General features: G+C 38.5%; 1 protein-coding gene across 6 annotated transcripts in view; it reads left to right on the plus strand.

Annotated features, from left to right (window-relative positions):
- Positions 1–17,356, plus strand: part of ETV1 (ETS variant transcription factor 1) — a 77,662-nt gene extending 60,306 nt beyond the window's left edge. For 4 of the 6 annotated variants that reach the window (XM_059728963.1, XM_059728965.1, XM_059728964.1 and 1 more), the window contains 5 exons: positions 90–156; positions 2,643–2,713; positions 5,527–5,696; positions 10,539–10,640; positions 14,601–17,356. In XM_059728963.1, the coding sequence (XP_059584946.1) occupies positions 90–156; positions 2,643–2,713; positions 5,527–5,696; positions 10,539–10,640; positions 14,601–14,822 (632 nt within the window). In that variant the 3' untranslated portion in view covers positions 14,823–17,356. The other 2 variants (XM_019498012.2, XM_019498011.2) reach the window with 2 other exon arrangements.
- Positions 17,357–17,793: the final 437 nt, after the last annotated feature.

A 17,793-nucleotide genomic window follows, 5' to 3' on the forward strand; every position in this document is an offset into this window, starting at 1 on the left:
TACTCTTCTGTCTGCAGCCTGTCTCATTGATAAGCTGCACACTTTCAATTCTAGACAGTCTTTTGATTCATGTTGTCTTCTCCTTTCAGAAGTGCCTAGCTGCCACTCCATTTACATGAGGCAAGAAGGCTTCCTGGCTCACCCAAACAGAACAGAAGTTAAGTTTTCACTTATGCATTCCTTTTGTACAAGAGAAAATTATTTTTATTTAAAACCAGTGAAGGAATTTGGGCATCCCAGAATTGTCATTCTTCTCTGTTTCCGACTGATAAAACCATTGCAATACTTAGAAGTGCAGGTTAGGTATGTGATAGCTAGCTATAGGTTGGCTATGTTAAAAAGCAATTTTAATGGAGATTTGCTCATTCTGCATTCTTAAGTCCCTATCTATCAAAGAAAGGAGCACTTCTGAATTTGTTCATCTCTGATAAAATGATGACTTTTCCACCAGGATATTTAATGACAGGATAAGTTAAGGAATCACGTTGATAAGCATTGTTTATTTGTTTTGGTCCTCTTTGAGCCTAATCCTACACCCACTTAGTAATGACAGAAATCTTGCTCACTTCATTGAATGCAGAATTTGCAGTCTTTGTCACAATCAATTTTAGTAAAATGTAGTAATGACATATTATATTTAAATAGTAAAGATACTCTAGACTAGAAGAAAATTACTGCTAAAAGGCATTTTGTCTTGGTTCCCAGTCTCCTGCTTTAATGTATACTTTTCTATGGTAGACAAAGGGTTTTCTCTCAGAAATGCTAATTTTGCCTGGCTCAGGAAAATTATGAGTGGAAATGACCAATTTAAAGGAAAAGTTAGACAGAAAATTAAATGCAAAGGCAGTGTTCTCTAAGGGGAATTTAATACAGGGTCAAATAAGGCCCAGTTCCATCATCAAGAAAGAACAAATTTGGCTACAAATTGTATCTAGTTCGGAAAACCGATAAGGGGATTCTAAAGACCTCAAGGAAAAATCTATAGATGGGATTAAGGGACACTAAGGAAAGTTTTCATTAATACCTAGGAACCAAAAATCGTAGCACTGGTATAGACTCCATACCAGATGAAGATGGTAAAACTGATGATGACGTAAAAGGAGCAGAGATGCTCGATAAATATTTATATTCTGCATTTGGAAACCAGTCAGTGCAGTTTTATGGAAAACAGGTCTTGTCAGACAAACCAGATTTTATTCATTGATGAGATTACAAGTTTGATTGATAAAGGTAATTGTGTAGAGGTAATATGCTTAGACTTTCATAAAGCTCTTGATTTACTGCTGCATGATATTCTGAGTAAGAAATTAGCACTATGTAATAATAAGGCACATATTAAAAAATAATTAAAGGATGAAGAATTGTCTGATAGATTTCAGAAAGTAGCTATCACTAGGGTATTGTTGAATTAGGGCATGTCTAGTGGGTACTGTAGGAGTTAATACTGCTCAATATTTTTATTGCTGATTTAGATGTAAATATGAAATCACTACTGATTTTTAAAACAGAAACGTTTTTGGATGGTGCTAAAGTTGGTGGAATGGTAAACAGTGAATATGGGAGTGTCATAAAGAGTGATTTGGATTACTATGCTAACTGGGCCCATTAAAACAAAACAATGCATTTTAATACAGACACTGCAGAGTTTCATATTTAGGAACAAGGAATGCAAACCAACCCCACAGGATGGGGAACTATATATTTGGGAAAGAAGTAGCTCTGGAAAGGAGCTAAGCTTCTTAGTGGATAAGCAACTTGGCATCAACAGTATGATGCTGTGGCAAAGAACTTTTGAAATGTTTGTATGTTTAAATAGAGGAATAGGAACAGTTATAGCGTTTTTACTTCTGGAGATGGCAGTGATGAGATTTGAACCTGGAATATTGTGCATAGTTGTGGTATGCACAACTTAGACTGAAAAATCAGTGTGCATGCAGAAAAGGATTGCAAAAATTATTTAGTTTGGAGAATGCTTTTACAGCCAGAGAGAAATTTTTAAAAGGGCTCATTCGGTTCAGTTTATCTGAAAAGATTGACAGGTGGTTTGATTACAGTGTATAAATACTACATTGCAAGAAAATACTTGGTACTAACAGGCCATCTAGCACAGAAAAGGATCAAAAGCCTCAATTTGTCAGAAGCCAGGGTAGTGTAAGAGTGATGTTGTAGCTGTAATAATCCAGAAATTATGCGAGAGGCAAGGATTTCTTAGAGTAGTATCTTTTATTGGACCAACTGTATAGTTAGGAGAAAGTTAGACAAGTTTCTGAATTCTTCGTCAGGTCCCCTTTCACTTTCCAACTGGGAGACCTGAAAAAGAACATCTTGCATTCGAAAAGGTTGTCTTACTTTATCCTAACTAGATAGTTGGTCCAATAAAACATATATCACCCTAAGAAATCCTTGCCTTTCAGAAGCCAGGCAAATTTTTGGAGCAGACAGCTAAGGGAAGCTATGCTTTAGCCAAACTCAAGTTATTAAGCACAGTATAGGTGTAATTGGGTGAAACACTGAAGGCCTGTGATATACCAGAGGTCATGACTTACTGGCCCCTTACTGCTATAAACTAGATGAAACTTTATTTCTCATGTATCTGGTAAATAAATGCGTGGTGTTTTTTTTGTTTTTTTTTTGTAATTTACAGGTTGTATGTATGAAAAGGCACCTAGACAGTTTTATGATGATACCTGTGTTGTTCCAGAGAAATTTGACAGTATGTATGCCACATTTTCTCTTCTCTTGTGAAGGGGGTTGAAAAGGGAAAGGCAGAATGTCTCTTTTCTGTTGTTGATTAAAAAAGGTCAGTAACATTCCAGTGTTAAGATTCCTTAACACACCATTTGCAGTGTGCCCAACCAAAGCTGACCTTTGTCTTTTGAAACCAGTCTTTCTTCTTCTTTTTTATTTTATCAGATGTGATTGAGATTGTGTCCAGAATTATGATAGAGGAGCATGCTTCTTGCTATCCTGAGAGGCAATAGGAGGTTTTTCATGGCACTGATGATCATATACAGCTTGTTATTAGGGAGTTAATGAAAGCTGATCTTGTAATTAAGAAAGCAGAACAGAAAGCAGCAGCTCTGGATTTACTGATGATCAATTCAGCCTTTGTCTCATTGTTCAGGAAGAGGTCCATCACTGAAAGCAAGTGCAACTGCTCAATTTGGAGTTTGAAATACATTTCCTTTCTTAAGGTCTTTGTATATCATGAGATGAGCTATATTTAAACATTGTGCTATTTAGTAATTTTTTAAAGGTGTTAGTGCCAAAAGAATATTTTTTTCATAGCACTGACTATTATAACTCAGATTTTTCCAAGAGGAGTAAAGGGGACAAACTAGATATATATCCCATTTTTTTCTTAGTGACAAAAACGTAAAACCGTGTGTGTGTGTGTGTGTGTGTGTGTTAAAACTCCTGCATGTTTCAAACTTCAGTGCATTTCCCTATGGCTGGGTGAGTTAAAAAATGAGAACTGCACACTTTTCAAATTGGGGTGGCTCTTGCATATCCATGTTGGTTTGGGATAGCAAGAAATATATGCCATAGTCTGAATCATACTTTTTTTAAAACCTAGGGCTCAGTATTGCTAAATTTCACCATTCCATTGTCACAAGATTGACATGGTCCAAGGTGTGATATTTTTTACTGAAAATTGCCCATATACTCTGGGAATGTGATGAATGTTGATTGTGTCTTTTATTTAGCACATCATTTTATTTTTTATTTCTGAGAAACATATTATGTGCCCTATCCTCCTTTCAGAGATATTCATGACAAATTCCTGTTTACATGAATGGGAGCAGGATTGTCCTTAAATGCCATTACTTGACATAGTAAAAATTCTTCGAAGAAGCAATATCTATCCATTTCCTCCTTGAAAAACTTAGATTTTCTTTTGGGAAAGGAGGGAAAAGGCAAAATAAAACAAATAATTTAACAAACTAAATCTTTGGAAATATTTATGCATTTGCATTGGAAGCAGTCAACCTAACCTTTCTGGAAGCACTCAGTAACAGAGCTCCATTCATTTGACAAGATCAGTGAGACATGTAATCAAAATCTGTGTGTGCTCATACTGGTGAGAGTGTGTGTGTGTGGAAGTGAACACACTTTTTCTAGAAAAGTTATAGACTCCTTGCTGTTCTTGTCCAGCAGAGCCAAAGTGAGAAACATCCAAATATAGCTCGAACATTTTGATATTAGCTCCTTGGATTTTTCTCTCGAAATTAGAGATTTAGGTTATTTTGTACTGGTTAAGAATCTGATTCTCATAGCACTGCACTTGCTATTTACACATTACTCAACTCCCTTTAGAAGAAAAGTCTTGTCCTTGAAAGAGAACAGTGTCCAGGATTGGAACTTAAACCTCACATAAATCAACACAACGTTCTTTGATTTATTTGTTTTCCACTGCTCTTGACTCAGATCCCCCACGATTATAAAAGACTGTTGCTATTTTATTTTTATTATTATTATGATTATTATTATTTTGACTACACTGAGCCTTTGTGCAATGGCAGTAAGGTTGTGTTCTGATTAATGTAAAAATCCTGCCTTGTACCACTAAAAAGGACAGACTACTTATTGGTGAGAACTGCAGCTTTTGTAGTGAGGAGGAGAATAGTTTAACCAATTGATGGAGGATCACTGTCATTATTTGCAGAAAAAAAGTCTCTGCTTTTACCTCAAATCTTTTAGCTGTTGTTGTTTCCATGAGCTGTTCAGTAGCAATATGATTTTAAAACAGGCTAAAAATGCAGGGGTTTTTTTTTTTTCATTGGCAATTTGTGGAGCAGTTAGCAGAATGTTGTTGTGCATTTGATAGCTTCCCCTGGATTTGGAATTTAAGAAAAATTAACTTACTGATCTTCAGGGGAAATACTAATCTAATATGTAGGTATGCGTAAAAAATAATGTGTGCTAAAATGTGTTTATATGCAAGCCCCATATGCCACAAAGGAACTCGCATATCTACAGGATTTGCATACCTATACATAAAGCACATGCTGTTTAACTCCAAGTCAAATATTCTGTCAGATTTTCCTTAGAAGAATTTGCATGCAAAAGAAGTTTCAGTCAGTAGGGTTTTACAGCTTTATGAAGCACACATTACATTTTCAAACCAGGGATTGTGCAAAGTATTGTAAACAAATAGTTCTTTAGACCTTAGAGTTGCTTACAAAAACAGCTTGTGTTCTTTCAGATACAGGGTGTTGCAAAATGTTGTTTGCAACTGAGATTTGCATGCATCAGAACTGGGGTGGTAGGTGGTAGCAGGGTGGGAATAACAGAGACTGACATGAAACGTGACTCAATTTAGGTAATCCACATCTTCATCTTAATTTACAATAAATTACCTGTAAACGTATATTGTATATAATTGACAATAGGGGAAGGAGGCGGTCTGGTAGGATTTTTAAGATTTTTTTTTTTCACACAGCTTTAGGAACAGTAGCAATTAGTTTTGCATTGCATCTAGTAAGCAGGTAATTGATAAATTTTAATAATATTTTGTATATGTAGGTGACATCAAACAAGAACCAGGGATGTACCGTGAAGGACCCACATACCAGCGACGAGGCTCACTTCAGCTGTGGCAGTTTTTGGTAGCCCTTCTCGATGACCCATCAAATTCTCACTTTATTGCTTGGACTGGCCGGGGCATGGAGTTCAAACTGATAGAGCCAGAAGAGGTTGGTGTAGAAGATCACAATCATAAGGCCAACATTTACCTAATTAGATTTATGCATTTTGAAAATCACTAGTGCTTCTTTTTTGGATGCGGGCTTTCTTATCCTACTTGAAATGTTATTTGCATAGGAAGAGAGAGAGGAGAGGTACTATACATGCCAGTACATCTGGAATAGACAGACATTGTTGTAAGTCACTGTCAAGTTACTTCTGGACTTGCCTAATCATACACAGACAATGACAGAAGCAAAATGGGAGCTTGAAAGAATGAACGTCAAAATGCTTGACAGTCAAAATTAGGGACCAGAATCTTAAAAGAGCTGTTTCTGAGCTCCTTCGATTAAATTGGGACCTGTGTACCTAATAAGGCAACCCAGTTGTAGCTGTATTAGTCTAGAGGAAAAGGCAACTAGGACTCGTAGTAGAGCAGATATCTTTTATTAGACCAATAAGATTTTTGTAAAAGATTTTTGCAAAATCTTGTTGGTCTAATAAAAGATATCAGCTCTACTACAAGTCCTGATTGCCTAATAAGACAAGGAGTTTTAGCACTACAGTTTCAAAATGTAGAATTCTAAAACAACCTTTTAAAAGATTTTTTGCTGTTGAATGGGGCATCTAAAGTCTACAGCTGAAAATTTCAAATTTTTCAAACAATTTTAAAATCCAGTAGGAGTTAAGTGCATACTCCCTTTTGATTCCTTTGAACCCCACCTTTGTGCAACATGGAATTGTTAATATGCACTCAGACCTTGAACTTGGAAGGATTCATTGTTATATATGGTATATAATGTTACTAAAATGCATAAATATTTGTTGAAGAGGGGCTTAAAAAAATCACTTGTAGAACTAACGGAAAACAAAATAAGAAATATGAATATAATAGCTGTTTAAAAAAACAAGACAAAACACTAGATAGAGGATGAACCATCCAGAATCTCCCCACACTCCAAAACAAAAATAGAAATTGTTGGACAGTCTTCCTATATGCATTTAACAGAAGTTTGCCTATATGTGTTTGTTTTGGTCAGTACACTCGAAGTGAGGAAACTGGTTTAATTTGAGCATGGGGAAGAGTTATGTATGTTGAAGAGGGGATTAGAATTAACTTTCTCCCTTAGGATCTGCTGCTAGCTACAGCAAAGGAGATTGCAGGTTGGGATGGGGTGTAAGATGTCTGTACACACCCTCAAGTGGGTGTGCTCTGTTAGAGGGCTCTCTCGCATCATTTAAGGAAGTTTTCAGCTTGCTTTATTACAGCAAAGCAAGCAGCTAGTAGCGACAAAGGACTCTTAAAGCAGTCAGGGGCTGGCAGACTGGCTGTGTCTCCCTTCCTCTAGATGTGGCACCTGTAGTAGCAGACGAGGATGGAGATGCTGGCTTTGCTGCATCAGCGAAGTTATGCTGGGCAGGTCCTTGCTTCAGTAGCTGATCATGTAAAGCATTACAGTGCAACAGAGGATTTTAATTGTTTTAGTTGACTTATGGTAAACTGTATTAGGTTCACCATACTCTGTTCATGTGCTGGTTGATCAGTGAGGTTAGGTGAATATTGCATTCATACTTCTGAAGTCTGATGTAATGATAGAAGTCTGATGTGTAATACCTTCTGAAGTCAGTGAACAGACTCTTGTTGATCTCAGTAGATGTTGCAACTGGCCTCTGCAAATATTTTTCCAGATGAGTTTGTTAAATCAATTAAGGAGGGTGGCCAGAATCCTTTAAAGATAATGAAGTTTTCTTTAAAAATAGTTCCTGACCTCTGGAAGTCTGCAGATGATGTTAGATGCAAAACCCACAGGGCATTGACTGATATATTATACACCTACTTTGGTGCTCTGTGAACTTTTATTCTTTCTTTTGGACAGTGATTTTTAACATTTGTTTTCAAAACAATGTTTCTTCTCCAAAGGGCAGATCCTTGTCTGATGCAAGTTATCCTTCTCCCCTTCTTTCTGCATATCCATCACCCATTGCAAATGCAACAGATTCTCTATTTCTCTCCCTTACTCTCTACTCTGTCTGTTGCTTGTCGTTAGCTATGAAGTCTAGTCTATGATGTCTTGCAGATACTATCTGGAGGTGTTTAATATGAATCTTTTAGTCTTATATCTGCACATAAGACAATGGGCCAGATTCAGTTGTGGTAGGGGGAGGGTGTGCTCTACCTAGTGTAGGACATGTACTATATTGCTCTGTTTTGGACAGAATAGAAGCAAATGTACCCCAATCTGAAGGGTTTTAGATTTACTAGTAATTTAAGTAACTACCAGCAAAAGCTCAGGCTAAATTGTCCCCGTCCCCCACTTCCCCCTCCCAATTTAAGCTGTTCCTAGGATTTCCCAGCAAGACCTTTTAATCAAAGAGCACCCTTCCCTCTAGAATTAAGCTCTTTTTATCCTGACTGAAGTTACCCAGATCTTCTTGTTAGTTTGACTAAGCAGTAATTATGCTGCACTTCCATATAGTGAGATCAGGATGACTCACTAAACTTATTCACAGTTTGTTAGGGCATTTTTATACATGCTCCTGACTCAGTGCTGGTTGCTTTTAATTAGTGAGCTAATTAAAAGTGGCCACACATCACATGTATCAGCAGTGCAGTGCGCCTCTGTGCTGAGAAAATGGCAGCAGTGCGCTTTGAACTAAAGCTCATTGAACGTGTTTTAGTTAAAAGCGCACCGCCTCCATTTTCTCAGCACAGAGGCACGCTGTGCTGCTGATACACGTGACGCGCAAGGCTGCCATAGTGCGTCAGTTTACGTCCTCCAGCAGACTCAATTAATCAAGTTTGATGTGCTGGATAACACACTGAATTTACAGTGTGTTGAAGCAGGCTCCCCTCGTGTATAAGTGCCTTTACTGATGTGTTCAACCAGCTTAGACTCCTTCGTGCTCACTAACCTAAATGACTAGAAGACGTAAGGAGATCTAAATTAAAATAGGAATAGCCTATGTTAATTTTCAGACTTCTGTTATTTGCTTTTCTTGCTACTCTACACTGTCATGATCTCCTGTATGGTATGTGGACACTCTTAGATTCATAGAGATGCAAAATTCATAGATGTAATTGTGCAGAGGCTAAATTATGCATTGGTAAGTGAACTGTGGGGAATCTAATGTGGTTTCTCATGAGGAGGAGGGAGCTGGAGCTCAGTTGGTTCCTCTAGGCCTACTTGATCATAGCCTTATCTCTAATATGGCCCATTTTCTTATGACTAACAGCTCCTCAACAACTCTTAAGGAATTCTGATTCAAATTAGGTGAACATAGCATGCCTGTTACTTGCTAATCATCCTTCCCCAATAAAGGAGCAGACAGTGAACACCTATTCCCCTCTCATTTACTCCTGTAAGTGGGGGTTGGAAGCAGCTGATGTATCTTTCATTCTTCTCCTATGCTTTAAATGTTTGAAACCATATCAAAGGAACACCATTCAGTTTAGAAAGCACTACCTTGTTGAATATACCTGATTTGGTGCCATGTCCACGCTCTGTGTTCATTTCATGTTTCAGGTCTGAAACAAGGTTCTGATAGATTTGGGAATAAATTAGGTGAAATCGAGTCAAATGGGAGCTACCAAGAGAGAAATATGCAAACCAGCTGGTTTTTTTGAAAGGGGGAAGAGTATTAGCTGGTGTAAATTGTAACTGACACACCAATATGATTCATAGCAAAGTCTGGTTAGTCAGCGGAGTTGTGACAATCTGCACCAGCCCGACAGTCTGCCCCAGGGATATGTAATAATGTTTTGAAAACGAATTTTTACAGTCACTGTCCAGTTGGAGACAAGATTTTTTTTTCTAGCACACATGCTTTTTGGTGCATGCTTGGGTCTGTGCTGAGATGGCTACATTGCCTTATTTAGGAGTTGGCACCTGGCGAGTGAGAGCAAATGGGTGGCAGGAGTGCTTCATGGCACTGCTAAGAAGCATGCAGTTCACTGTTCTTCCTGTGATGTGAATAATCTTTTCTATAGCCAATAAGTGTGATGAGACATACAATGGGTTGTGGCTTCAGGTAGGGAACGAACAGGGAAACAAGCAGCTGTTTTCCTGGAAGTGCATCTGGTAATAAAACAGGAAGTATAAAGATGGACAGAAAACAGGTTACAGCAACAGGCATATGTTACTAAAGAGCAGCTTTTGGAGTTCTCCATTAGTTGCCTGTGACTCATTTTAGAAAAGGAAATAAAAGAATTGCAACCAGGCAGTTTTCTGTGGGCATGCTCTTTTTGTCATACGTTTTCCCCAAGCCAGTTCTTCAGCCAGTTCTCGTAGCAGCAGTTCTCATCTTTGCGTATAGTAGCTGTGTACTGGACCTTCAGAGGTGGTTGTCTTTTGACTTGCATCTTCTAATAGTTTTAGTATTGTTGCTGCAACAGCTGCAATTTGTCTGACTTCTTGAACTGAGGTGTAAAAGGGTTTGATTTATTTTTTTTGTGTATTCATGTGTGTACATGCTGTACTTTGGTGCTCCAGCAACCAAGGTGAGACAGGAAATATAGGAAATATCCACAAAGTAACTTGGAAAAAGTAAAATTCTGAAGCTACTCGCTCTTGAAAAGTGTCTAACTTTATTTCTTTTCCATTTTTTTTTTAAACTCCCCACTGCATTCACAACTAAAATAGCCTATTGTCAGGTGACAGTGGGTGATTGGCTACCTAGTTTAAAAAACATGCTAGGACTTGGAAATGCAGGTCACAGCAACCTTTTCTTCATTATTTATGCTGTCAATGTGCAGTTTTAGTCCCTACCCCTGCTTTTTAAATAAAATATCTGCTGATAAGATCTACTTGTTTAAATGCATTTAACAAATCAATGCTAATCCATTCTTGTGGCAGGTGGCACGTCGCTGGGGAATTCAGAAAAATAGGCCAGCTATGAACTATGATAAACTTAGCCGTTCACTTCGCTATTATTACGAAAAGGGAATCATGCAAAAGGTGAGCAGCTAATGCAGCATTACATTTCCCTGGAATGTTGTATGTTAAGGAACACTTGTAATTGCATTGCTTGGGCAGGTCTTTCACCCGCTTAGACAAATGCTGAGCTTTAGTATTTTATGTCCTATAAGGCTTTGTCAAGTGTACAGGGGGGCAGTGTACACTTTTATGCTATGTTAACCTTTCTGTGTAAAAGACAGTCATATTGCAGGTCATATTGGGGATCCTGGTTTTCTCTGTTTAAGAATCCCAGATTTTCTGATTACCCCCTATCCCCATCCACGTTTTTCCACGATTGAAGTGAAACACCATAGGTATCAGTTGAACACAATGTTTTACTGATATATTTACAATTTTAAAGCATATTGGAAGCCTACCAGCACCTCAATCATTATAATAAAATCCATTCTAAATACCTGTATACTTTGGCGTTTCATCTTGTTTTTTTATCACGCAAAATCAGAGCTGCCCCTGCTCCCTTCACTCACTAGAATGCCAGTTCAGCTGCAGCTGTCCACCCTGCTGGTTTGTGGCACTGAGCAACCCTGATATGCCAGTGTCCTTCAGTCTCCATCCCCAGCCCCCCAGTGTATAGGTGTGTGAGGAAGAGCGGGTATTGGCACAGGCAGTGCATTTGGGCGGGGCGGGGGCCACTGGCCACACGGGAGGGGCAGGTGATACGTCAGACACATGCCCTCCCCTGCATCACCTGTGGCCTCCATCCCCTCCCCCCCCCATATCAGTTATGTCCCCCACCTTACCCCCATAGACAAACCTGGGAGGAGTTGCTCTCCACTGCTGCCTTGCTCCCTCCAGCCTCAGGCAGCCCTTTGCAGGCTGGAAATCTGCCAGCTTGAAAGGGGAAACCCTCTGTTACCTGGGTTTTTCTCTCTTAAAGGAGAAAATCCGTGTTTTCCCATAGCAGGTGGAAAATCCAGATCCCTGGTCGTAGTACACAGCTTTCCCCATCTGCTGTGGGGAAAATAATACCTAGGAAAGCTTGTGGGACTTGAGATGTGAGCAGAAGAATCCATTGTGGGTAATGCTTTGTAGTCCTAAGATACTTGTCCAGTATTTAAGAGTTATCTTGGTAATTGTAAAGCAGGAAAAAAAAATCATTGATAACTGAGATATCAAGTAAACAATATTAGGATAGTTGTGATTTTATTGGAATCTGGATTTTCATTAACAAACAACAAACGTTCTGACAACCATTTAATGATGTTTAGAATCACTCATACATGACAATCCTCTCTTGTTCTTTTCCTTCGGGGTTATTGTATTTTTAAGTTGCTGTGTGCATTCAGCTCAGAAGTCAGTGAAAATACCTGTTTGCAGCAGCTTAGGAATCAGGCTCTTGCTTCTGAAGAAGCAAGAGGTTGATGTTAGCAAAGATCCTAATTCATCTCTTTATATCTTGCTTCATAGTCTATTCAAAATATCTTGTGAAGCTGCATGGTTTACAAGTTTAAAACTGGAATTGGCACTGTAAAATCTAGCCACAGGAATGTATTCATAAAGTATATGTGTGCATTATCACCATTCAGCTTCTGAAATTGAGCTCTCCAAAGTTGGGTTGTTTTGAAATTCTCCAAGGTCCTAAGAGCCAAAGGCATTTAGGTAGCTAAAGATACAAACAGATAGGGCCCTACCGAAACACGGCAGAAGTGGGCTGTGCTGTGGCTCCTTTAATTTTGCAGGTTCCTCTGCGTGTCCCCGACCACTGATGGGTGGAAGTGCCCTGCTTGTGGCTCACTCCTGATTGGCAGTGAAAACCATGGTATTTTTGCCTCCCCCCTGCTGATTGGCCAAGGGACCCCAGTGCCAAGTTTAAAATCATGGTTTTCACTTCTGTGCCCATCAGGAGCGAGAGCCGCAAGCAGGCCCCTCCACCAGTCAGCAGTCAGGGGAGTGTGGAGGAACCTGCAAGATTAAAGGAGCTGCAGTGCAGCCTGCTTCCGCCATGAATTTGGTGTAGGGCCCTACAAATAGCACAGAGGGGGATTTTCAGAAGCACTAAGGCATGGACGTTGTGCTTACATAGCCCATTGGATTCCCAAATGTGCCTATATGTGTCTTCCTGCTCCTTAACACTTTTAAACATTTGGTCTTAAGACCTCCTTGCAAACTTCAGTTTCCAGTTTAATGTGTTGCAGCACCTTCCAATAATCATATACTCTGTACTTAGCAGGATTAAACCCATAAGATGTTGCAACAACGTTAACTGAGGTATGCAACCTGTACGTATTCCTTTATGTGTTGATAAGAAGTGATAGCATGTTAATTTAACAAGCAGGGACGAATTACAACCTTTTACTTACGTCTGTTGCCCATAACTTGACTTCTGGAATATCCTGACTTCTGAGTAATTGATCTCACATTGATTTTATGTTTGTGCTAATTTTTAGCACGTAATTTCCTAGGGTTTTTCTGGCAGTTTTATTTTTCAGGGAGAGAGAGGTATTTGGCCCAACTATACCAGCATCTGGCTTTCTTAGCAGAGTTGGGAAAGTTTCAGGTTAGACTGCTCACCTTACACCCTCTAGTGTCCTGGCCAGCGGAGCTTCTTAGCTACTGCTTTTCTCCTCTATTAATCTACCTAGTTTGCACAGGTAACAATTTCCCTTGGCAGCCAGCTAACTAACAATTGAATTGTGCACACAATTTGCCATTCAAAGGGCTTGTATAGCAAGTTGTTAGCATTGCATTTAACACATTAAAAGATAGTCTAGATTTTTTATTTTTTTTTGCTCCAAATAAAAATGTTGCTAATTTGCCCTGGGATTAGCTTAACTAAGCAATTAAATTGAAGTAAGAAATAATGCAAACCTTAAATTTTATCAGGGAAGTTGCAGATTTAAAGATGTATTGTGTTCTGCATGTCTTAAAACTGTTTCTTCCAAGCTAAGCCACGGTAGCCGTCCCTAATGACAGTTACGTGGATGTCCGGTTTCACACTGCAAACTTCAGTTCGACTCTGTCACATACACCCTCTTGCTGGAGTTAACAGGTCTTAAAAATAGCAAACCTTTTGACAGAAACCAGTCATAGAAAATTTCAGTCTGAAAGCTCAATGTTTCAGAAAATTGTGGGCAAGTGAAAAGAAGGAATTAAGATTGAAGCACTTCTGCTACCCTAACTGTAGCATGCATTAGTTGCATGCCATTTGGAGGTAGCAGGAACTAGAATATATTACATGAAATTAAAAAAAGTCTTTAGAATATTTTTCATATATTTTTCATATATCCCTTTAAACACTGCATGGTAAAGTATATGGGCTCACTTTCCAAGTGAAAGATGTTAAATGTGGCTCATTATTTTCCCATTTTGATTGCAAATGAAGGTCAAAGACCTCCAAGTACTTGAGAGGTTTAGGGATAAGCCCAGAGTTTTTAGGCAAGTGGTCCCTCATTCATTAAGCAGATCTATGTCTAAGGCTCTGTAGAAGCTGCCGCTAGGCACATAATGACTTTCTTGTTTGATTATACACACCTTGCACTACCAGTACGTGCTACAACTTATTTAAAAAATTTTTTGGAGATAACTGAATATAAATCTACCTATATAAAGCCAAATTTGTATTTGTCCTATGGCAGTGTATCTTTTCTCCCTTATTTTATGCAAACTAGTATGTCATTTACTAGTTTTAGCTTGTCGCTATGTTAACAACCTGTTTGCTTTCTCCAGTAAAAGCAGTTTTATTTGCCATTAACTACAGAAAGGGAGCACAGCTGAGCAGGTTTAGAAATGGAATCCTCTCCTCCTTCCCATACAGGAAATCAGGTTGTCCTCTGTATTGAAACATGTCATTTGTAGACTGTTGTTGCACAGTTCCTGTTGACATTAGTGGAACCAGGATTTCAATTATGTCTTCTGAAGCAAGTTCTTCAGAAACTTGAATTGCAAGCATCCAAATGGCTAAACCTTACATTATTCTTTTTCCCCCCTTTTAATCTTAAGGTTGCTGGAGAGAGATATGTCTACAAGTTTGTTTGTGACCCCGAAGCGCTTTTCTCCATGGCCTTTCCAGATAACCAGCGCCCCTTACTGAAGACTGACATGGAGCGTCACATCAACGAGGAGGATACTGTACCTCTGTCCCACTTTGATGAGAGCATGGTCTACATGCAGGACGGTGGCTGCTGCAACCCCCACCCCTATAATGAAGGCTATGTGTATTAACAACAGTGACAGTGAAGGGGACATCTTCCCCTATGCTTCTCCTCTTTCACAAGACCTGGAGGAAAGCTAAATCCACTCCATTCTGTTTTTTAAATAGTACACTAAAAGGGGCTTTTCCTGTTGCATTACTCCTATGGTCTGCCATGGACAGCGCACTTTATTTGAAAGGGGAGGGTTGGAATCCAAACATTTATTCTGTGTAACAGGAGGAAAAGGGTGGGTTTGATTTTTACTTAAGTTTGGGAAGAGAACATACAGGTTTCAAGTACAATGAAGCTATATCATGTCTGTTTTGTTTCATATCAGCATAAGATATTGTACATTTTCTCTGGGTATCCATAGTACAGTTAATTCTTACTGTGCAAATTAACTGCTTGGATAATATCATCAGAGTAATATGCCTTGGGCATTGTCTCTTGTCATTCCTAATTGTTTTTCTGCAGTTTATAAGAAGGAACAAAACATCCATTGAATAATTCAATTTAGAAGCTCGGAGTGACTGACCCTGCACCTTCTTTAAAAAAAAAAAAAAAATCTAAGATTTCTTTGCCAATCTCTTGATTTCTATTTTGTTTTTTTATTGCCTCACATAAAGCACCCATCTAATGGGATATTAGGCAAAGTATAGTGACTGAGGAGCACAGTTCCTGACTTCACACCCCATTTGTACAGGCCTTTGGCATGGTGTGCTGGATTTGATGGCACCTTGTGTTGCAAATCCAGGCTATCCTATGCTTTAGACCTTTCAAAGTCCATTTGAGGGGAGTAATTACATGTGGTGGGTCTTTCTGATTAGTGTGTCAGCATTAAATACAGGATCCTGATCAGTGGAAAAAACATTTTGTTTCCTTCCATTTCCTTCAGTATATAAATAAGTTATTTAATCAATAGGAATTAACTGTACTAAGTCACATATCTAATTATGCTGTTTAGACACAGCAAGCACTCCTTGAGAAAAATATCCAATACACTAAATAGGTACTTTAGTAATTTTTAGACACGGTACCCATTAATATGCATTTAAACCTTTTACTGCTGTGTTATGTTGATAACATATATAAATACTAGATAATGCTAATGCTTCTGCTGCTGTCTTTTTCTGTAATATTCTCTTTGATGCTGAATTTATGATGACCATTTATAAGCAATGCTGTAACTACAGGTAGCATTTCAGGACAAAATAGATGACTTGAACCATTTATTGCTTAGAAAATAGCTTACGCCATAGCTGTGCTATAAGCAGCTTTTATGCGCATCAACAAATGAATAGTAAGCTTCAGCTTGCTAAGGGAAGCTCTGCGGAACCTTTTGTAACTTTCGGTGGAACGGAGACTTATACGAACTGTCAAAAAATACAATGAAGTCACTGTATGACGTTGTAGTGCTGGCACTGATGTTATCAATCAACTTGTTTTGGACACTAAATGTAAATGTGATCAGATATGTTTGGAAGACAATTTACATTTTGAGGTTTGCTTCTTTTTGAATCATTTTATTTTTGAGAGGGGTAATCTTGAAAAAAAAGCCACACATTATTCTTCATGTAAAATGAAAAAAGAAGATTTAAATATTTATCAGCACCTTTTCTGAAGCTTAATATTTCCCATTTTGAAGGGGGTGGGAGTAAAAATGGGATTTGAAGTGCACAGTGAGCTCTAGAATGTGATACTTCACGGGAGAGCCTCTTTCCAATGGATGATATATCTAGGGGAGGGAGGATGAGGAACAAAGAAGCATAAAACAACAATAATTTTCATTGTAATGGGTGAGATTTCAGAGGCAGTCCTAGTTGGTGGCTTAATTTTCTACTTAATGTCAGTCAAGAAACCAGTTAGCTAGAAATGATTCAGTATGCAATTCATTCAAAACTAAAAAGCAGTGGACACTGGAGATGGCAAGTGCAGAAAAACAATCTGGGCGTGCATCTAATTCATCAAAATCCATGAGGCAGTGTGTTTGGTGGGTGCATATATGCCTTAATATGTCATCTTCTTTTGTCTCTAATTTATAGGTCTCTATTGCACTTAATTTTTTCAATGATCAACCCAAAATCAAAGCAAGAATTCTGAAGCTGCAGAAATCTCATCAGGAAGGGGGGAAATTAGAATGTTGAAAATTGTTGCTTCCATTGAAATAAGGCCCAATGAAACATGCTTTGATGAAATACCTGTGATTGGTTTTGGCTCTTTAATATCAGTGTGGAGTGCCTCCTGTCTGGAGCAGGATGTGGGAATATTGGGGAGAGGACAGAAATGAGCGAACATTCATCAAATGTGTAATATTTAAAGAAGAAAATTTATATATGCTGTATATGGTAGTGATTCACTGAACAAAACAAGCAATCAGCCCAACATTACGTTCTCTCTCAGCAAAAGACGGAAAAAAGTTCTTTCATTGAACTGATTAACCCTTTTGAAAGTGTACCTAAAAGGATTATTTAAAATTCTGTTTTTATTTCACTTTTTTGTTGTTTTTTGTTTGTTTGGTTTTTTTTCAGGTAGATTAATAAACCTGGCAGCTGATTTCTGCGAGAATGTTGTGTATGGGATTCCTAATCATTTTAATTGGAGAAATGCTTATTCCAACTTGGTCTAAGGTTCTCCTTTTGGAAAAAAGGAATTGAAGGTTCTGCTTGCAGTGGTTAGCACTGCTTGCAGTGGTTAGTGGTTGCTTCTAATAGGTTAAAGCAAGTGAATAGGCTATTAGTGTGCATGCACATACATGTGTATACACAAATATACTCGTGAGGTGTGACCAGTATTAAGGCTGCCAAAGCAAGTCTAGTGGAGAGAGAGAGAACGTGGAAATAAGAGAACGTGCTGGTTATGTCTGCGTCTTGGTGATAGCACCTGTAACTCTTGCAAAAAAAAAACAAACAAAAAAACCCAACTGGTATAAACTCCACTGAATCTGAATGGCAGGTTTTTTTCACCTATTTCATACAAATTTAAGTGGATGCATGAAGGGGAAG

This window comes from Alligator mississippiensis, chromosome 5, assembly GCF_030867095.1.
Source record: "Alligator mississippiensis isolate rAllMis1 chromosome 5, rAllMis1, whole genome shotgun sequence".
NCBI lineage: Eukaryota > Metazoa > Chordata > Crocodylia > Alligatoridae > Alligator > Alligator mississippiensis.